Source organism: Falco rusticolus, chromosome 5 (genome assembly GCF_015220075.1).
Source record: "Falco rusticolus isolate bFalRus1 chromosome 5, bFalRus1.pri, whole genome shotgun sequence".
In the NCBI taxonomy this organism is placed as follows: Eukaryota; Metazoa; Chordata; class Aves; order Falconiformes; family Falconidae; genus Falco; species Falco rusticolus.
Genome location: NC_051191.1, coordinates 85,176,081 through 85,197,912, shown reverse-complemented (window position 1 = coordinate 85,197,912; position 21,832 = coordinate 85,176,081). Strand labels below are relative to the sequence as shown.

General features: G+C 41.1%; 2 protein-coding genes across 6 annotated transcripts in view; one reads left to right on the top strand and one right to left on the bottom strand.

Annotated features, from left to right (window-relative positions):
* Window positions 1-214: 214 nt before the first annotated feature.
* BLZF1 (basic leucine zipper nuclear factor 1) lies at window positions 215-9,507 on the bottom strand. 3 transcript variants are annotated; one of them, XM_037387975.1, is made up of 7 exons: window positions 9,397-9,507; window positions 7,478-7,534; window positions 5,927-6,366; window positions 5,054-5,253; window positions 3,338-3,466; window positions 2,535-2,754; window positions 215-1,643 (listed from the first exon to the last, which is right to left on the bottom strand). In XM_037387975.1, exons 2-7 carry the CDS (start codon window positions 7,494-7,496, stop codon window positions 1,458-1,460), a joined length of 1,194 nt encoding a protein of 397 aa, XP_037243872.1. In that variant the 5' UTR covers window positions 7,497-7,534; window positions 9,397-9,507; the 3' UTR covers window positions 215-1,457. The 3 variants fall into 3 exon arrangements, with proteins under 3 accessions (XP_037243872.1, XP_037243873.1, XP_037243874.1); XM_037387976.1 differs by lacking the exon at window positions 9,397-9,507 and adding an exon at window positions 8,756-8,989; XM_037387977.1 differs by having other exon boundaries at window positions 1,556-1,664.
* A 45-nt stretch (window positions 9,508-9,552) lies between these two features.
* NME7 (NME/NM23 family member 7) overlaps window positions 9,553-21,832 on the top strand; it is a 94,917-nt gene continuing 82,637 nt past the window's right edge. For all 3 annotated transcript variants that reach the window (XM_037387593.1, XM_037387594.1, XM_037387592.1), the window contains exon 1: window positions 9,553-9,632. In XM_037387593.1, coding sequence (XP_037243490.1) covers window positions 9,630-9,632 — 3 coding nt within the window. In that variant the 5' untranslated portion in view covers window positions 9,553-9,629. The remainder of the gene's footprint in view (window positions 9,633-21,832) is intronic.

Below are 21,832 nucleotides of genomic sequence, written 5' to 3'. Positions count from 1 at the left end.
CAAGGGAAAGATGCTTCTTTTGTCCAGCAAGCAAATGCAGGGAGAAGTTGGAAAAGGTTCACACTATCTCCCTAATTGTAGTAAGCCACAAATAAATGCTTCTTGGTTCATTACCTCAGACCAGAAGCGTGAAGGGGTTTACAGTTCAATGTCACAGTTTCTTTTATGCTGCAAAGAAAACACAAGGTCAGAGAGAGCTGTATAAAGTCCAAAATTGCAACCTGAAAGCAAGAAAAGAAAGTTTATTGTAGCTTTCTTCATGCAAACCAAAGCATGGCCAGCAACAGCAAGAACCTAACAACTTACATATTCTGATCATGGTATGAGATTCAAAGGAAAACTGGGTGAAAGCAACCATTTCAGAAAGGTTTCTCCAAACTAGACAGCTACTTATGACAAATCTGGAAGTGAAACTAAGAAATTAAAACATGTATTTGCATCCTCCTACCTTTCCTCTTTACCTTTGCAACTTAAATATGCTTCTTTGGATTTAGCAGATTAACCACTAAAAGTTCTCTTTGAACCCACATCAAGATTATAAAATCATGTAAGTAAAAAAATACTTTTTTTTTTAATAGCACCTGTGCAAACTTAGTGCTTATCTTCAGCTTCCCATAACAGCTGGGAAGACCTTGGGCAAGGACAGAGTTCTAACGCTTGTCAGGTTTCAACACTGTGTGCTAAAGAAGGTGTATCAGTCTGTCTTTGCTGAGGATCAGCTATGAAACAGTTTCATGCCAGAAGCAGAAACAGATGGAAAAGCCATTATTTTAGCTTTACGGAAACACAAGAATAATCTTACCCTGCACAGTTTCCCAGAATCAATTTAAAATCAGTTACTATTTATATATTATAGCTAGAGTTCGTTCAGGTTCTCCCTTTCTTGCCAGGAGGGCTGCAACACTGCATATGCTCTTTACTTGCAGAACTTACAGCTATAAAGAATCATTGCACATATTCCTTTTTATTACTAAATTTAAAAGGCTCAACATAGACTTGGGGACAGTTTGTCGCCTTGGCTAAGATTAAAAAAATGCACGGAACTGACTGTTTTCCATTGCCTTTTGTTTAAAATTTATTTTAAACATAACCTATCAGCACTTCATTTACTTTGGTATAGTTACACTTTTGTCTTCCTCTAAAAAGGAATTTGTTGGGATTTGCTTATAAGACTGTAAACCTTAAATAGTCAAGGGCATCTCTATGCTCTACAGCTTGGACCAGCATACATTTTTGGTCTTGCCTTTGTAGAAATAAGTAGCTTTTTACTGAAAAGTAGTAAAGTAGCCCAGAGGCTAAGGAATCCCAACTTCAAAAGGTAGAGAAGCAGAAACTGCATAACTTCCAATGTTAAACCCACCCATTATGGAAAGAAATAGGAAAAAGGGAAGCCTGCTGAACATCAACTAGTGTAACTCTTCAGAAACTGTGCACGTGCAGTTGCATTGGTTGTGTTTTTAAAGGGCTATCAGCTCTCCTTGACAGTGATTGCAACAATTGAAAGTTACATCTTCGTATCTTGTATATGGGTGAAACCTTCCAATACTTTTCTTTGTGGAAAGGAAGGAGGATGGAGGAGTCTCGGAAAAAGAAACTTCTGTCGCTGTTTCTGTACGCGCAGCTGGATCCAGTACACGTAGCACCTAAGGATGGAAAAATTGAGACTGAAAAAAAAAATTATTCAGTTTAATGGGTTTTGTCCTTCCTTAACAGCTAGGAAGGATTTCTGCTCAAAAGCAATTTTTCAATTTTTTTCCCCAAGTTGAAAACTAAATCTATCCAGACCCTCAATATAAAGACACTGAGTACTGTTTATAAAGTATGTCCACCAGAAATCCAAGTTATGATTTTATTGAGAATAAAAAAAAATTCAATCTTTTTAGCAGAGTTGAGCAAACCCAGGCAAGAACACCACAGATCACTAAGCACTGTGAGCCTCCTGCTGCTCAACTATTGCTTCAACTCAACTGCTTCCAGACTAAACTGTCAGCCTAGTTTGCTATTTAAACATCAAGCTTCCTGCAGTGGAACCCTATCTTGAAAGATAATCATATAGCTTCTCTCTGCGTTTCCAGCCACTTCCAACAGAACTTGTTTTTAGGGCAACAGAGACTACTGCTGAGGTGTTATGATTTATTCCTGCTTAAATTTCTTTTTCCACTCACATTTTAAATTCAGCTAAGTATTTTCAGTTGGCTTCCTCCTGACACACTAACTGTAAACAAATTTTGACCCTGTCACTTGTCATGCTAGGAACAGAGAAGGAAACAGTCAGTATGTATCATCTTATTTATGTTGTTCTGCTTATTCTTCCAGTTTTGTTTGTTTCTGAGGGTTTTTTTGGTTTGTGTTTTTTGGTGGTTTTTTGTTTTATTGTTGTTGTTAAATGAGGGAAACAGACAGCTCTATTCAGCACGTTTTCCCTGCATATAGTTTTTTTAAAAAGGCAATATATTAAATAGTTAACACAAAGTAAAGTGTTTCTTTCTGGAAAGAAGACTACTGACACATTGAGGTGTACGACGAGTTCTTACCATTTCAGCCATTTTCTCAGCAGGGGTACTGCAAAACTCCACAGCCGTTGAAGTCTTTTTTGGACTGTTGGTGCCAACATTTCCAAGAAGATGTGAGCTTACAGCTTTGGCTAGCTTACAATTCACAGCTGCTAGCTCTGTTGTAGTGTAAGGCTGGGCACTAGGATAGTATGTCTGCTGTCTCCCCCACTGAAGAGAAACCATCAGCTCCTCCAGCAGCCTGTGCAGAAAGGAAAAAAGCACTATTAGCGCTTTTTGTACTCTATACTATCAGCATGCAGAATACTTCACAGGAATTGTCCCTTCCCAAGACTTACTGCACGAGCTGGATGTTAAACAACAACAACAAAAAAAAAGGGCGGGGAGGGGAAAGGGATGCAAACAGACTATTCTCCTGGCCTCAGCAACACAGTATTTTAATACTGGTAAAACTTATTTGACATCTGGCAGGTTAATCACTAAAATGCAGGTAGAAGATGGTGTATATGTTTTGGAAGGCCACAGAGGAGACTTGCAGTCAAGAGAGTAAGTGATTACACAGAGAAAGCCTGAGGATATGAGGGATGTCAGTTCTACATTATATTACCCCTAAAACCTCACAGCTCCAGAGAATGAAGAAAGAATTAATGCTACTTTGGCTCTTTCAGCTCTGAGACTGAAAAGTGACCATACTATCCATCAGCATAACTGATTTTTGTGAATGTCACTGGAATGGAAGAAAGTTATTTGATTCTTTTCTGGCCTAGAATAAACTGACAGAAATGAAGTTTGCACAGAGCTAGGCTGGATTAGAAAAATCATACTTCTGTGTATCAATCATCTCTTGACGGAACTGGTCGCGTTCATTCAGCAAGTCCTGGATTGCACTTTGTGCATCCCTGGTTTGACGCTGAAGAATTGCTCTGGTATTGGTTAGCTCATCAGCCATAACCCTGCGAAAGAAACGTCCAATCAGTAGTGTAAGTGAGCAGTTTGAAAGTCACCTTTATTATACTACAGACCATAATTTGTCAGCTTAAACTAAGGGTTAAGCTGCTGTTCTTGCTTCCCTCCCCCAGGCAAAGCCTGTATTGACCTAATTACAAAGGACACATATTAAGAATAATTTCTGTGCAACTACAGTCAACACAAGTGCAAGATTACGTTTTGACTTGTTCACTTTAAACAATCTTATCACAACACAAATCTAGTAACAGGTATTTCAGAATACCTTGGGTAAGTGAACATAGTGGACAAGGATCCCAAGATAAAAAGCCAAATACACTTTGTTTTACTAACACAGTTCTCAAGTATGCTGTAGTCACATCTTTTCATACTCCTCTCTAAAAGATGACAGCTATGGCTACAGACTGGATTGATTCACCACTTCACTTTCCTCTGGGGCAATAACCAGACACTACATGAACCAGAAAGAAGCATTTAAGAGCTACAAACGAGACAATTGTCACATTTTGCTATGCCACGAGGCTTGGCACTGACCCCTCAAGCAAGTATTTCAAATGCCTGCAATACTGCAAATGCAAAAACCAGAATGACATTTAAGCAACCACCAGTTAGAAATCTGAGACCTCAATGAACCAGAATGTTACAATATGGAAGGGTGTGACTCAAACACATTGCTAGGGCCTCCCATCCCTCACCTCAGAACAATCTCCTATTAACGCTAAAACAAATTAAGTTAGGATAGTAACTCTTGCCTAGTGAGGACTATCACAAGTACTCACCATTCCCTCAATATGCTGCAACTTCTGAAGACCAGCAAATTAAAGGAAGGAAAGTGTATTCTATTATCATTTCCTTCAAGCAGTAAGGTCTTTTGTAATATGCATTAAGCATCATAATTAAAATTTAGTCAGTTATATCCGAGTACAATAGAAGATTAAAAATCCTAGAACGCTATTTACAGATCTGGTAAGACAACTACACTTAGCAAGTTAAAAGTCTAATCCATTGTCAAATGAGATTTTGACATTCACACCAGATTTTACAGTTACAGAAATAACAGTAGGATTCTTAGCAGTAACACAACCCGTGTTTAATGAAGAGATCACCCCATTCTTTCTTCCATACTGAGCTGCTTTTCCCAGTAGATTCCTGAATCACTAGAAGCAGAGTTCTTAACCAAATCAGCTGCTTCACAAGCTGATGACTATATGATACTGGGGGGTGGGGATGAAAATCAAGCTAGTTAACTTTAAGACAAGACAGCTGTCCTGGAAGGCATTTGTAAACCCTAAACTGCACATAGTCTATCAAAATAAAGAGCTTTTCTTGCTACATTGACAAGAACTGTAGTTAAGGGTTTAGGAGTTTTAAGACCCGCTGTATTACCTTTGAAAAGCAGAACTGCTCAGAGTTACAAGGAACTTATTTTCTTTGCACCTTTTCTGTATACTCAAATTTCATAGCAGGTGTCAGTATAGCTGCATATATAAGCACATTGCCAGGCACTGCAACGGGCGTATGCAACAAGAGACTGAAGGAGAGTGCTCTTTTAACAGCTCTGTAAGAGGAAATACCTGCTTGCTAGGAATTTGCTTCGCCACACATCACATTGAATAGACATGCGCTCCAATTGTTCAGACAACTGAGACATATTCCGGCCCAGGACTTCATTTTCTAGGATTAGCTGATTTTTCTCACGAGCCATCCGTTCAAAGTGATACTGCAGATCATCCCCAACAGAAGCAACAAGTAATTTCTTCAGCTCCCGATTCACCTAGAATTAGACCAGACTGCCCTGTAATTATCAATATAGAATGAAACACCTCCTACTTCCAGAATGCAGTGCAAGTTATTGCAAATTGCTAACAATAAATTGCTTTTCTCTTTCCATAATGGGATGCATCCAACACAGACTATATTAAGCCTCACAATCCAGTCTAGTGAGGACAACCATTTGAGACTAATGCACATTTAACACATTCTTTAATTTAAATTCTAACAGTGGCCAAAGAGGAAGAAGCCTGCTACAAGAAACAAAGCTTCAGTAGTATTCAAGTCCTGAATCAGTAAGATAAAGGATTAGACAAGACATCCACAGATTACATTACGTAGAAAATTACAGTCACCCCTTCTATGGCAAAACAATTTTCACTTAGCAGTTGAGTTGAGGAGCAAAATCTTTCCTCATGAAACATCCATTTTCCTGCAGCCCTCTAATGTGTTTCTCCCAGTTTTAAGCCTTTGATTCTTTCCATCTGTTGTCAGAGAAGTAGTACCGGATTACTTAGATGTACTTCCACTCTGTATCTTAGCTGATAAGCTCAAAAGGGAAACTATTTGTTTCAAGGCTAGAGTGTCACAGTAGTTCTCTTTGGTCACATTCACAAACCGCTTATATAAACCAAAGCAGCTCAGCTCTGCAAGAGAAAATACCTTTTATTTCTTACCTCTGTCTGTATACGCAACTGATTAGAGAGACCTTCTTTATCCTGTAGCAACCGCTTTTCTGAATTCTTTAGCTTTTCAATTGCATTTTTCAGCTCTATTTGTTCTTTCTTGGGATCTGCAGCTCCATCTGACTGATGGAATGTGTCTCCTTTATGTCCCACTGATTTAGCTACCTTAGCATTTTTAGTTGGAACAACATGGGTGATAGCTGCTTTGGGGACTAATATACGAACAGCTTCAATCTCCACTGATTTATCAGCATGTATTTTCCCTAGCTGCAGAACGCCAGGACTCAGGGAAGAGACTGTCTTTTTATGTGGGCTGTGGTGGATGTGATGGTTCGTGATGTTGGCTCCAGTGATTACTTCCACAGGTTCAGCTGTCTGCTCTGTTTCCATGCCATCACCAGGTCCTCGGATGGGCGATGAGACATCATCAACTAAAATTCAGAAATAACGGAGGGAAAGTTTACCTCTTTCACTTTGTTATAGTTGCATTGTAACTCTTCACTTAATTTCTGTATTTCAAAGTTACAGACTTTAATTGCATGCTACATGTGTAAAATAGTCCTTTGCAGCAGCAATTATTAAGCACAAGTTAGACAAGTCCTTACTCAAGCGTGCATTGCTCATTAATATTAACAGTACAAGACAAACATTGATACGAATTGTATTGATTTTAATTTCCTGCTGCCATACAAGATTAAACGTAGACAGGAAAAAGAGCTAGTATGGAGAAAATTCTTGACAATATTACTTATAGGCTGAAAGAAAAACCAGGTTTTGGGAGCTGACAGAATCAGAGCAGTCTCATTTTAAAAACAAGAATTAAATGAAAAGCAGCTATCAGCTACATAGCTACTAAAGTTTAGCAGACTTTTAAGTACTGTCTACCGTGTGTTTTAGTTGCCATGTGAAGGTTTAAGAAAAGCCAACAAGCCAGTTCTGCTTGATTTCTAATCAACAGACCTCAGTATCCCCAGTAATGCTGCTGCCTTCTCTGAACTGCCCAGTATGTATGATAATGTACTGAAATTGATTTAAGTTTATAAGCTTTCAGCTGAATATTATTGTAATAGTTTCCTCACAATGGCTGAAAGAAAGAACCTTTCTTAGAACACAGCAACACATACTGCTTTTTTCCTCATACTGCAGGCAGTAAAGTGAGCCTGCATCCTCTATCCAAATGATGAATTTTAAAAATGCTGCAGTAACGCTATTATATTGCCCTACTTTCAAGTTGGCTGAATCAGTACCAACAGGTTTTAAATACTAGAGGAGGACTGACAGACCGGTGTACAGACAGATGACAGTACCAGCGACAAACTTGTTTTTCAACACAACATTGGATTAGAAAACTACATTAACTGTTGCATCCAGGCAGTTCTGGTTTTCACTGCAGTAATGAAGTCACATAACTACTTCCTAATACCTACAGCAAAGGAGTAAGTTCAGATGAATGGAGCTGGCACATAGCGTAACTCTAGTCTTCAGAGTTCAAGTTAAAGTACTTTTAATCCAGTCTGATTAGGTGTCATGTGAACCACTTACCTTTTTCTAGAGACGTCATTTTCTCTTTAGCAGTCAGCTCTTCCTAATTACATAAGTCTGAGGAGGAAACGAAGTGGGGATGGGGGGGAGGGGAAGAAGGTCTTTAGCAAGGTAACAGTGACAGTTAATCTTTGATTACCCTATTTTCTAGTACAACCTCTAAACTCCATTCAGTAGCATAGTAAAAAAAACCCAACACCAAAACAAAAGAAAAAATCCCAACCCCAGAACGATAAAAGCCACACCAGGACCCAAACAGTTAAAAGGGAAAATTCTTCTGGCACGTGTTTCTTTTTTCACTAGGAGCTGGTCATCTTCACCTCTTGCTAGTCATCCAGTTCCAGTTTCCATTCCTCAAATTTCTCTTTCTGGTCTCCGTCTTTTCAGTGAGCCCTCATCTTGCCCTTTAAAACTCTAACACTCCCAGAGTACAACTGCACAACTATGCAGAGATAACCTAAGATCATCACAGGACCACAAGAAAGGGAAATCCCACACTGTGCTTAAAGCAGACCAAGAGGTGAGCAGGAAGCTATGCCAACTGCATGGTTGCACAATTTCTTTAGTCCTGCTTGCTAATACAACTTTTTTTCAGAGAGCCAATATCCGACCAAAGCAGAAGTCAAGTGTCCTGACTGGCTGCACATGCTTAGTTTATCCTAACAGTAAAACCTTACCCTGAGTTTGGCCCAGATTGCCATCCTGGCCATTTTCTCCCTTATCCACCAATGCTGTTTGACCATTGCCTCCTTTATCCGCAGGTCCATCCAGTCTCACTTTTCCAGGTCATTCATCCCCCTTTTCCAGGGTCTGTCACTAACTACATTACTTGGAGATCAGCATACTCCTGGTTTTGGAGGTTTTTCCTTCAGTTCTCCTGCTATTCAAGGGAGATGACCCAAAGCCCTTACTTCCTTTGATTATACCGCTAACTGAAAAGGCTTAACTACAACTTTTTTGACTCACGTGGCTACAGCTCTCTGCCCTTAAAAGGTAACAGCAGCAGCACGCACACTACTTCCAGCTTTCTAGAGTCATGATTTGTTTTGCAGAAGGCAGGTTTGTCTTTTGCAATGACCAGAAGACAAAGGAAACACCTTTCCCTCCTTTAACTTTCTCAAACTATACATATAGTAACATCTTGCTATCTGTTGCTTCTACAGCCAGTTATGGTTTTGCTCATTTAATACCACGATGTGTTAATCCCCACTACTGTTCATTCATTTTTGATTGAGGATCTCTACACGTTTGATGAGAACGAGGAGGATGAAAGCCTACCTGCTCAGCAAGAGGCAAGAATACTCAATAAACAACTGGTTACGAGCATTTGATCATAACCGACTTCATCTGAGACCACCTGGTGATGATCCTGCTCCTTCAGCGTTCGTGTTGTAATACTGTTCTGACTGTCCTGTTAGGTGCAGCCTCAGCACTTTTATTAATTCCCACAGGTAACACTCCTCCACTGGCCGAATCGTTAACGACTGCACTTCTGAGCAACCGCCGTGCCCTGAGACATCCCCCCCCCCCCCCCATGACACCGACGCAAGGAAATCCCGTGTCCACCGAGTCACGGCCCACTAGAACCTGGGCAAATCCCCACCCGCCCAGCGCCGGACACCCGCGGCCCGGCTGCCGGGGCTCAGCGGGCGCCCCTCACCTCAGCCCCACAGCTCGCCGATAAGCGGCAGCTGGACGTTACCCACCACCCTGGAAATGAGGTTTCTCAGGCCACGGCGGTACCGGTCAACACGGACCGAGCCCTTCCACGCCCCTCGGGCGCCCCAGGGAGCCAGCTCCGGCCCTGCTACCACCAGGCCACCCCAACCCCCCTGCCCTGGTCCCGACAGGCCGCAACACCCTCAGGGTCGGGGACAGGGCCGCCCTTCGGGAGGGCGGCAGAACCCCCAGGCCTTTACCGGAGCGCACAGCAGCACCACAGCGCCGGACCCTGCAACTGCCACAACCGTCACCGCCTCCCACTTCCGCTTCCTGCGGCGGGCGGAGCGCTCCCGGGTGACGTCCTCTCTCTCAGCCAATCGCTGGGCCGCACGCGTGGGCGGGGCTTCGGTTGCCAGGGCGCGGCTTTGCGTGGCGTCACGTCGCGCTCGCGGCAGCAGGGTGAGGCGGGCTGCCCGCGGCTGCCATCGCCATGGTGAGCGCCGCTGCGGGGGCTGGGGCCGGGGCGGGATGGTGGGGGTCAGTGGCGGCGGCTCCGCGCCCTCACGCCGGTTCCCCCTCCGCAGGGCGGCTGCCGAGGCGGGCGACGGGGCGAAGCTCTGCCCCGGGGCAGGCGGTGCTGGGGTAACGGCGGCGGGGCCCGCCCAGGGCTTCCTTCAGGGGCTCCCTGTGTGCAGGCGGCCTGAGCGGGGCGGGGGGGCGCCGCCGCTGCCCCCCACCTGCCCCACCGGGCGCCGGGTAGGTCTGTCCTGGCTCGAGGTTTGCCCTGGCCCGGCCTCTCGCTCTTTCCTGAGGGACTGTGTGAGGCGCGGTACGTGGGTCGTGCTGAGCTGCTATCAGGGCTCGTTGGTGGCCCGCTGGCCCCGCAGGTGGAGCAGGTTACTTCACAAACTCATGAGGGACCCCGCGGGAAGGCAGCTGGTGAATTTTAAGGAGGGAATATATTTCAGGGGTGACAGTTTTTATTCTTGCCAGGATCTGCTGTTTAGTAATGAAAGGAAGATGACATCATGTCGTTGCGGGGGCACTAATGAAAAAAAACCAAAACAGTCTGCACTGGTAACACAATTGATTGAGTACTCTTTGCCGAAGCTGCTATGCAGAAACCGGTGTTGCGAAGCTGATAACAGTCAACAACTTGGAATCGAATTTTGTGCTCAAGTGCATATGCAAGATATGTGTAAGAGCCTAGCTGATGCACCTGCTGGTGTACTCAAGCTTTGAACACCTGTCTCAAGCAGCTCAGGTTTGCCCTACCTGCTCCAGCCTATACAGCAACTTTGTTTGCACCTTGCTTTCAGAACACAAGCTTAAGATCAGCATTTGCCACTTCAGTAGGAACGCTACTGTTAATTTCCAAATACAGGGCTTATAAATCTTTTGATTTATCCAAGCAGAACTGCAAAATATTCAATTCCCGTGTTTAATTTGTTCACATCAGTGGAAGTCTTGCTTTGTGAGTTTGCACAGATGCTACATAGGTAAAACATCGGCTTTGTTGTAGTTGACTGTCACTGTCAGTGTGATGTGGTTCTAACCTCCCTTAGTTTCTGAGGTGACACCAAGTTAACTGATTCATTAAAGTGGTGCCAAATCTCACAGCAACCTCTAACCAAATGTTTCATGGTGAATTTGTTTAATTTGTTTTGAAAAGCCTTCAGTGACAGGAATTGCATGATCTGTTGACATAATTCCATTACATGATGATTTTTATAGTTCACTGAGTTTCTTCCCTGATATATTGCATGCTGCAAACGATGCCAGTGATTACTTGTTCTGTCCTTGGCGGATATAAAGAGGTTCCATTTTTGTATTTAATGTGCAGAAGAACTTGAAGATAACTTCACCCTTTCCTCTTTTCACATTATTCCACACTAAACAAATTTTGTTCTCTCAGTATTTTCATACTGATCATGTGGTTTTGAAGTTTAGATTTTTTCCACTCTGCACTCTTTTCTCTAAATGTGGTGTTTCATCTGTAGGTTTTTTTGCCAACTGCTGTGTGTTTCACTGCTGCGGAACAGAGCAAAACACTTGTTTCTTGTGTCTTAGATCTTCATAGTGCCAAGATTGCTGTCCTTTTTTTTCCAACTGTACCTCTTTGCACTCTCACTGTCTAACTGCAACCCACTGTAACTTTCAGATTTTTCTCCTGTGTTGTCTGGCTAGTTTTTCCCCTTGTATTTGAATTTGTTTTCTTAATCATCATTGTGTAGTACTTTGTGTCTCTTTCTGTAGACTTTTCAGGTTATCATTTTGAGTTCTGCTTCCGTTTACTAAACTGCTTGCAATCTTTCCCACCTTTGTTATCGATCTAGATTCTGAAAGTACATTTTCTCAGTTTCATTGTCAGTGTAATAAGGAAAATATGAAATAAAGCTTGGTGCATGGCAGATCATTGTGGAACATTATTTGGCTCCCAGTTTGCTAGAGAAGTATTCCTAATGACTGCCTCATATAGGAGTCATAACTGCTCTTCAGTTTAGGCCAGAATTCCCTACTCAGCTTGTTAGACTCACAAGTGACTTAGATTAAAAGCCCAATCAAAGCCAAATTTGTTACATCTGTAGCTTCTCCCTTGCTCACTGTGTTGGAAAAAATTTGTTCTTGACAAATGCACGTTATCTTCTTTTTATTATCATATTGTCTTACTAGGTGCTTAATGACTGAGTGCTTAATAGCTCATTCCATTATCTTCCCAAAGGCTGCATTTAGGTTGACTGCCTCCCTTGCCCATTTCCAGCACCCTGGGACCTCACTCCCTCTTGGTTTTCTCTGGTCTTTCAAGTGTTACAGAGTCCTGCTTATTTCTTTCATACTTAGAAAGGCACCATTTTTCCCACTCATGTACCTTTCCTCCTGCCAGTTTTCTAAAATACAGTAAGAATAATTTGGTAGCTGGAGGATGATGGGAAAACAGATGTTTTGGAAATGTGTGCTGCCCAATTAGGTAGGGACACAGCATCTGGGAAGGGGTAAGTTATGTGACTGTTAGGCACCATGACTTTACACACCTGATCTATCTCAAATTTTCAAAACATCTCTTCTCAGGAGCAATAAATCAAAGAAGACTCTTCTGGTGGATTCAAATATTGATCTACAAGCTGGATTCTAGCCTTGGGAACTTAATTATGTTCTGAAAGTAATGAATTTCTGCTAGAAAGCTTGGCCAACCTTTGGTACTGTGTTGCTTCTAGTCAGTCATATAGATTGCATTAGTTTTAAAAGTATATACCTACCCAGAAAAAAACCTGTTACAAGTCATATTGTGGCCACAGGAAGAAAAATGTAGTAACTTTGAGTGGAATCAGTTTGGAGTGTTTTTGTGTTAGACTTCAGACATATGGAAGCAGTGTGTTGAAAGTAGTTGTGTGTATTGTAAAACTGGACACATAACTGTAGTGAAAGCCAAGGTGAGGGGAGAAATGTTCTGAAATATTCTGCAGTTATTTGTCTTTCCATGACAGCACTTTGGCTTAAAGGTCTGTTAATCATTGGAAAACAGTTTTCATTGTCATCAGATGACAGTTTTTCAAATCAGAAAAATGGATTCTGGCATCTTGATTGTATGTGTGTGACACATGGCTGCTGTGGATGGTAAGCAGTAGATTCCCAAAGGGAAACATGCTTATCTTCGGAGATGTGCTGTCTCTCATGGCTGCTGGAACACATTCTTCTTTAAGGGTGCCTTTCATGTCATCACATGCAGAGACATACTGGACCATCATCCTAACAACCTTAGTTTCTTTTTATTGATGAGTTTAGTCCACTCTGACACTTGAAAGTGTTCCAGGCATAGAAATGCAGCATTTGCCAGAGAGCAATGGCTTCTGTACACGAGCAGCATGTCACACAGATATGGAGCTTTATTGCACTTGGAGAGGCTGTACATAGGTGCAGTTAAATGAATTCCTTTCCCTCCACTCTTTAACACAATGCACATCTGGCAACTGCAGTCTAACTTACAAAGACTCTTTGAACAAAAGGATAGACAAGTATTATTTCTGTCTTGCCCATAAAGAAATGGAGGCACATACAAGCCAGGTGACTTGTCTAATATGATGCCATCTGGCTTAGATTTTGTGGATGTAGAAGCACATGGTTAGTGGAATTTGAGTGTCTAGTCACCTTAGTTCTTTGTGCAAAGCTGGGGGAAAATATAATAAAGTAGACTCTTCTGAATTAGGTTGCCAGAGCTTGCAGCCTTGTAATTTTGACCACAATCTTGAATATATCTGAATGTGAGCAGTTCAGCTCACTTCAACAAGAAAATTTTACAACTTGTATATGTTTGTTGTTGTTGTTATTATCATCAACTAATTGGTAAACTCCCCAGCTTAGAGAATATCAACATAGAAATCCTCAGTTTAGACAGGGAAGAAAAATATTTAATTTTTAAAAACACTTCATCAGTGGAAAAGACTTATTTCATGTTTTGGAAAATGTATCTTAGAAAATAGGATGTGAATCAGCCATTTCTAGAATTTTACAACAGTGAGTCTTGGTTTCCTCATGGTCTAGCATATTGTGATGTGATCAAATTTTCATCTAAGTCTTTATAAAGGCAATACAGTTCATGGGGCAGCTGTGGAATATACCTTGTTTTACAGGAGTTTCATTTGGGAACGGGTAATCTCAACCATACTGGATTAGCTGGTAAGATGGGCTAACTGGTGAAGAGCTGTCACTCAGAGCTGATCATAGACAAAACTCTTTCCTGCTAGTAGACTTTCCTGAGCCGGTTCATGTTTGTAAAATAATTTCTAATAATTTTCAAATTATGTACTTCTTTTTGCAAAATAGTTGCCATTAAAAAAAAAAGCATTTTAACTCCTCTAGGAAAAGATGCAAGATCTCCCCAAAAGTCACTTTCCTAATGCTTGAGAAAATTTGCTTCTTTGGTCTTAAAACAAGACTCAGTTTTACTAGAAAGCCAGCTGGTGATTACATTGATTATTTTTTTTTTTTCAGCTTCCAAGCATCCTGACCCTTTCAGTTGTGATTTTGCATGACAGAACCAACAATAACAAAGACAAGTTTCCTTAATGGTTAACTGTCATTTGCAGCATTTCATCACAGGGAAAAATAAAACATTGTATGCAGCATGAGGAAAAAATAAACAAAATGCTAATGGGTAGCTTTTAAATGCTTATTGCATGGTGAGTCTTCCTGTGAGCATCAAAAATATGACATGGTGTCTTCTTGAACTAGTTTTTCCAAATTCTGCTGATTTACTTCTGGAGCAGACAGGCTATGTACATTACAGAAGATGTAGCTGATAACAGTCTTTGGCCCTCTGTCAGCCAAATGAAAACTGCTAAAAAATATAATTTTCTTTCATTCCAGGAGCTGATTTTGGGTTTGATGTTGCCATCTTTATGACATTATGTGCTATGTAAAATACCACCCTACAAATATAAAACTGACAGCTTCAGAATCCATGGGATAAATTACCTCCTACTCTAGCCAAGTCTTGGCTTTGGCTTGCAGAAATTGACATCTCTTGAAAAGTAATTTTAGGTGCATTGATGGCTTTTTTGATGTAGTGGCTCAAACAGTATGATAGTAAAAGTTATCTAGCATTACCTAATGATAAATTCGATACTAATCTGCCTTTATCACCCAGAGTTGTCTCTGTGGATCCTTAGGGTTGTAGGTGCAGTTCTGAAGAACTTTGACACATCTGTTCTAATTGTACATTGGGGTTTTTTTTACGTTGTCAGAAACTGAAGAAATTCAGGAATTACTCAGTGAACCATTGTCAGGAGTAAAGAAAAGTTACAAGTTACAAAAGTTACTTTTCTTTCAGGTGGCAGTAAAAAATAAGTAAAAAAATAAGCCAGTGCTTATTTAAAGAATTGTTCCAGGCAGGTGTGATAAAATTTATAATTAAGAATGTTGTCAGAGTTCATAGTTTTTTGAAAGCACATCTGGACCATTGTTAATATATCAACCCAACAGATCTGTGTAGGCTCTGGAGAAGCTTGGAAGGATAGACATTACTTTTGGGCAAGGAGCCACCAAGCTATAATAAGAATCACAGAATCATCATTTAGGTTGGAAGGGACCTCCAGCCTACTCAAAACAGGTCTAATCAGACCACGCTGCTCCAGGCTGTGTTCCAAGCAGGGCCTGAACATCTCCAAAGATGGAGATTGCACACCTTTAGGCAGCCTGTGCCAGTGTCTGACCACACTCTTAGTAATTTTTTTCCCACCTAATATGTAACTGGAATGTCTCATGTTTCAGCTTGTGCCCGTCTCATTTCTTGGTAGCACTGTGCACCTTTGAGAAGAGTCTAGCTCTGTCTTTATGGTGTCTTTCATTTAGGTAGTTTTAGACAGCAGTAAGGTCACCCTCAACCTTCTCCAAGTTCAGCAGGCTCAGTTCGCCCAGGCTTATCTCATGTGTCATGTTCTCCAGCTCCTGACTGTCTTGGTGGCCAGTGGCTAAATACTAAAACCTGAACCTTTTCTTTTTCTGTTTGTTAGTGCCTGTTTCATTTAAGCCAAGGGAATAGTGTGCCTCTGAAAAGTGTTTTTGGCTGTTCAGTTGAGCATTTAAGTGTCAGTTTCTGAGATACTATGGCGATCTAGTACATCCAGTTAGTATATCCAGGTGGGATACTCTGTTAATCAGTAACTGGCTGGTGAGAAACAGTGGTGGTAGGGGACCCCTATTGCTGTGAATCTCAAGAGGGCTTTTTCCATGAACATTGACCTATAACTGTAATTGTGGCTAGCAGGAATAACCCAAAGTACTATTTCCTGGAAGTCAGCCAAGTGGGCCTGGCTTAATCCTCCCAAACTATTTTGTGTTCACTTGTGTCCTTACATAGATTGAAACCGGAGGCACTGGTGCCTACGCAACACACCAGGGTCAGTCAGTGGGGTTTTGTGGGTGGAAACCAGTAGTTCTCTCCCAGCCACCAAAATGGAAAGAAAAAACCAGTGTAAAGTTTGTCAAAGGGAGTAGTATAGTTGGGCTTTGGAACACACTGCCGCAGCTTAATTCTAAGAGTGAGAATTTAGCAAGTAGTTGCAAGTGTAGCAAGAATGTCCCCTGATCAAATGAGCACATACAAAAGATAGAAATTCTTTCTCTTCTCACACTAATGCCTAGTGGAGAAGTATGTTCCCAGTACAAGAGAACTCTGAGAGGTGGCCCTTGCAAGTTGTCCTGGAGTGAACAGCTCTGGTGTGCATTTGAAACACATGGCATTGGCATTTTTGGAGCCTGGGTATTGAAGAAGGCCATGTGTGCATGTCAGCAGCTTTCCTCTGTGAAAGAACTTCATCACTCAGGCTGTGGTGATCTGTGCTTTATAATTTAGTCATTTCTACCTCCTCTTACAAGGTTACTAATTGTGAGGCATAGTGCACTAGAAGAGATGGCAGGGGCAGCTTCTTACTGATCATTTCAGAATTCCCGAGGTTTAAATCCTGTCTTTGAGCACCAGAGGGTGCTCCTGTATTTGTGAAGAAGTGGCTCTCTCAGAGCCAGTTGCCTGTTGTTATGGGATTCTTCAATAACTTTAACTACCTTAATTATTTTTTAAAATCACATTTTTTATGCAGAAGAGGGGAGATGTGGGCATGCATGCTTGAGACTGGATACCTGTTCTTCCACATGAAAATATGCGTTTTTAAGTATGATCCTTCACTAAACTTAGTATCCCTCCTATTTTATCCTTGCTACTTATTCTCTTACTGGAGTATGGGGGAGCAGGACTGAACTATGCTGAATATTTTCTAGTTACATAATAGCAATGCTGTCCTCACCCTGTCTGATGGTCTCTGCTAGGGTACACTCTTTGATAACTGAACCACTGAAGATCCCCACATCACTGTCGGGGCGGGGGGGGGGGGGGGGGGTGGAGGAGGGGAACTGTCGTCTGGATCCAATCCTTGCACCTACTGACGTTCTGGACTAGCAGTGGTTCCTGGTGCCAGCTGCAGAGACAGTGGGCTGGGCAGCTTTAGCAGCCCTTTCTAACTTTTTCCACAAATTCCTGGTTCCTGTGCTGTAATGCAGCGTCTGCAGAAACAGAAAATTAGGATGAACTCAGTGAGCTGCCTCTGCCATGCTTTTGGGAGAGCCAAGGGAGACTTACAATGCCTAAATAGTATGGATATTTTAACTGTTAAACCTTGGTATCCTTCTGTGAAAGGAAGGATGATGATTATTCCCATTTTACAAATGGATAAAGTGGGAAATGTAACCTCCTGTTTTTTTAAAAAATGCTGAACATCAAATGCACTAATGCAGGGGGCAGCTGTGAGGGTGGAAGTAAGCAGCCTGACCAAAACTGTGTTATGGGATTGGAATCTCTTAGTCACTGTCTGCATCCAGCAGAGACCTTTGCATCTTTGGGGAATAACATAGTCTGCTCAAACTGTGATGACGGAAGTGTTACGCTCTGGGAGAGAAGTAAATCTGTGGATTGTAGAACAAATCTTCAGAAGATGAACCTGTAAAAGCCCATTAGGATTGGCAGTTTAAGAACATGATTTACTTACCGACTTTGCTTCCTCTGCCCAACAGAAGTTTTTAATTTTTGAGAGCTTTACTAATGGGAAGTTGCTGAACAGCTTTTATCATGAGAACTTCTGTTCACATGTAATTTGTCATTAGTCTGACTTTAGAATAAAGGATATACACATCTGTACTAGCTGAAAACAATTTAGTCCAACTACCTTAGAATTAATATTTGACACAATCTGAGAAAAAATTGTATTTTAATGTCAACATTTGGTTAAACAGCAGTGTAGAAAAAATGTTTGCCTCAAGTGCCCACAGTAGTGAATAACAAATGTGTCAGCAGAGTTGTTTGCTTCAGAGGATCATAAATAGTTATTTGACTGTTATAACCTCTGACTGTTCAAGGTAGGTGCAGCATGTGTGGTCTTAGGAGCATTCTCACAAAGTCCTTGGTGCTAACGCTCACAGTATCTGCTGGCTTCTCTCTTAGCTGTGATTCCAAGGCAACCAATGGGTTCTTGTTAAAAATGCTTTTCGGAAGATTATTATGAGGTGAAGTAATCTGAAGATGCTGTAGGCATTATATTCCTTTGAAGTGCTGTTGACAGCTTTGGTTCAGGATTTGTAGGTGTTTCCTTTCAAACCTCTGCTTCCAGCTTCTTGTAACTTTCTGAAATTTAAGCATTCTGCTTGAAATTTTCCAGATTGATTCTACTGGAGATTGAAAATTTAATGGAAGACCTGAATAAGAATGTGTGTGGGGAAAAAATTGAAAACATTTCAGAATCCTAATAAAAGAAAAAAAATATTCAGTGTTCCTCTGAAGAGCTTTAATTCTGAAAAATTGGAAATTGAAAGCTGAAAGTTTGCTGGAGGAATGGTCTCTATAAAAGAAGACTTATCTTTGAGTATTGCCATCACCTTTAATGTTGGGCCAAGTTTTTGAGTCTTTCAAAAATGTGTTTTCTGTAAGTACAATATAGGTTGAATGTTGTAATGGGGTGTGCACAGATAGAGCGATGTATGTATGCGTAGCTTTGTGGGATCACATGCAGACACTAAACTTATAGTTCGAAGTCTGAGACCCAGCATTCAGCAGCTGACCATGGCAGCATTAGTTCTGCCACTAGTGACTGAGTAGGCGCAAAGCACCTAAACTTTATGCTCAGATATTATTATGTGAGGTGACTTGTGTTACAAATGCTGTTCTGAGTCAGGGAACAGCTTTGCTTTCGCTAAAATCACTGTCAGACTCCTCTTGAATTACTGGAGGCAGATAGGCACGTGCTGAGCACTACTGACTGCTCTTAGAGGAATTAACCTGTGATCATGTAATTAAGAGTACAATAATATAATTTATGATCTGCATCTTTATAAACATGCATTAAATGAGGATATATTCCCCTAAAGACAAAATTTAGCTGGTCTTCTAAAGCTAAACCTGTCTTCACAGAGCAGGGAACAGCACTACAGCATCCTTCATGTGTTTTAGAGAAATTGTGTTCCATAATTAGAAAAATAACATGAATACTGTAACTAAGTACTTAACCATAACATGTAATTGTAGAGGATTGGAATTAATGGTTGAGGATTTAAATTCTTGATTCTCTTATATGAGAGACTGGGAAAAAAGGAGAATATGTTACACTGATCATGCCTGCATGCTTCATAGCAAGCTTATAGAATTTACATAATTTAATGGTAAAAGAAGATTTCTTGCTTGGTAAATTGACAGAACAGCAAGATAATTTCACTGATGTGAGGTGGGGTTGCAGATTCCTAAGTCCGAGAAGAAAATCTGGGGCCTTCAGCCTTCTAGAGCTGTGTTCATCACAACCCCTGAGTATAGGGAGATGATTTACTGAACTGAGATCCCAGCTGAAGAGGAAGATTCACTTGGTTAGTGCTACAGAGGCAGAAGTATCCCCATGTTACTTGGCAACAGATGGTCCAGGCACCAATAGCTGTATGAACATGTATACAGCATACATACAGCAATAGCTGTATGAACTCAGTCCAAAAGGCATCTGAAAAGCCTAGGTACCAGTAATACTGGGAGTCAGATAACCATGGATCTAAAAGATGTAGAACTTATTTGCAGGAGGCTAAATGGAAATGCAGTCGAGCATTTGATTCACTTAATAGATTTCCAAAGATTATTAAGAATTTTAATAATTTAACTCATACTTAATTAGTTTGGATTTGTTTTCTACAAGGGTGGTGGGGGGATAAAAAGGGATAACACAAAATTCACCAGTGAGCTTCTGAATATGAGGTTTAGATTGAGAGTCATCTGTAGTCAAGACATTGTCATGGAAATTGAAGTTGCCAGATGTTTCTCCATTTGAAAAGTGATCTTTTGGTTTTACTTTTTGACTACAGAAAAGCCTGTTGAGAGAGTGGTGGGAGGTCCAACAGCAGCAAGGGGGCTGCAGAATTTAAGTTCTAAAAATTATACCAGCTCGTGTGTCAGAAACATGAATAGGAGAGTAGGAGGAAAATGAGTTTTAAGAGACAGAGCTAATTGAGCGTTCTATCTACACAGTGTTGTGGATTTAAGTTTTGCCTGGAAAATATCCTGTGTTACAGGAACTGTGAAGGTAGAAGATGGGTTGAATAACACAGCTTAATAAGCATGCACTGATGAGGATTCATTTCAAGATTTAAGGTGCATTAAAGTGCTGAGAATGAGAGCATTTTCTGCCATTCAGGATGTTGTTTTAATAAATACCATCAGTATGTCTGAAATCTCTTGTTTCTGTCTTGCAAAATTGTTGTTAACATTTAATGGCTTAACTACTTCTGCATTTTTTGCCTTTTCCTTTTCTTTCACAAATGGAAGTTTTTCTTTTAAAGAATTGATGATGGAAAATTATTTGTAGTGTGCAGAGTTTTTCATACAGCTGCTTTCAGCCTGTTTGCCTCAGAAAACCAAAGTTTTGTTGGTGTGTATCTGACCACTAAGTTTTCACCTTGTGAAGTTTGAAATTTACTGGCAGATTTCGATCAGATTTGGTGGAGGGATAATGATGTTCCTCCAGGTTTCCTAAAAATGGGGAGGGGGAAGAAGCCCTCTAAGGCATCTTTAAAGAGAGGCTTCGGTGTGAGATCAACCCTAGTTAGACATCAGAGAATCCAGGTGGGTATGAGCCTTTATTGAATGCCTGGGCTGAAGAGAGGCTGTGGTCAAAACAGTCAGGAATGAGAAACATGAGTATAGAGAACCAGGCCTCGTTATTTCTTGTGCTTGCAGAAGTACTTGTCATTCAGTAATGACAGGTAGTCCTAAAGAAAGGCAGAGAATAGCGATTTGGAAGTGTATTTGCTTAAGGTTGTTTTCTGTTGTAGTTAAATATTCTGTCCTTGTTCAGTCAGACTGAAGGGCATATAGTGCCTGGAAACTATGAAGATGAACACGTTTGATGAAGAAGCAAGTGCTTTGCACTGTGATGAACCGCCACCATCCGTTCTGCTAACCATTCCTTTGCTCTCAGGCTCATCGCACTGCAGCAGTCCAGACACAGATTGTGTAAGAAGTTGCTAAGGTGTTTTTTATAAGCTAGAATTGTTCTACAGCTTTTATAGTAAAAGTATCCCTTTTATTTACTAGTGCCCAGAGTGGCAAGCCCTCACGGAATAAGGATTTTGTTACAGCTGGAGAAAAGGATGCACAAAAGTTTAAGTTGACTTTTCTGAGATTGCTCAGAAGTCCGTGAAGAGCTTGATGTGCCCCATTTGATGTCCTGACTTTAAGTTACATTTTTGTGGAGATTCCAGTTGTTTTAGATGTTTTTTATTTTCCTTTTTCAGCTTTACAGATTTATCTGCAGGGGACTATCACATTTAACATGTCCATACATGAAAGAAAAGCATTCCTAACCCACTGGTTGAGACCATCTTTAAAGCTACTTGAAGTTACTTTTTTTTGTTTTGTGTTCTGAATTTCAAGTGCTACTTGAAAAGCTGGGCATACTGCCGGGTCTGCAGTTCTCTAGACAGATGCACCTAAAAGCATTCAGCTGAAAATAAAGAAAAGCGAGCTGGATGTTAGAACGGGAGAACAGAAAAACTATAAGTGAGCCGTTTAAAGCAATCAAAGTGTTTCTGGGGCTCTTAAGCAAGCAGGTAACGCTGTGACAGTGCTTCTATCTGCAGCCTGCTGGGGGAGTGTAAGACTGTGAGTAGCTGCCTTGG

What these genes read in the sequence shown, in the direction of transcription:
- BLZF1 (XM_037387975.1), bottom strand. An exon ending in AGCAAATTCCTAGCAAGCAG is followed by an intron (nt 3,467 to 5,053) that starts GTATTTCCTCTT and finishes TTTCTTTCGCAG; the next exon opens with GGTTATGGCTGATGAGCTAA. An exon ending in GAGATGATTGATACACAGAA is followed by an intron (nt 2,755 to 3,337) that starts GTATGATTTTTC and finishes CTTTCTGCACAG; the next exon opens with GCTGCTGGAGGAGCTGATGG.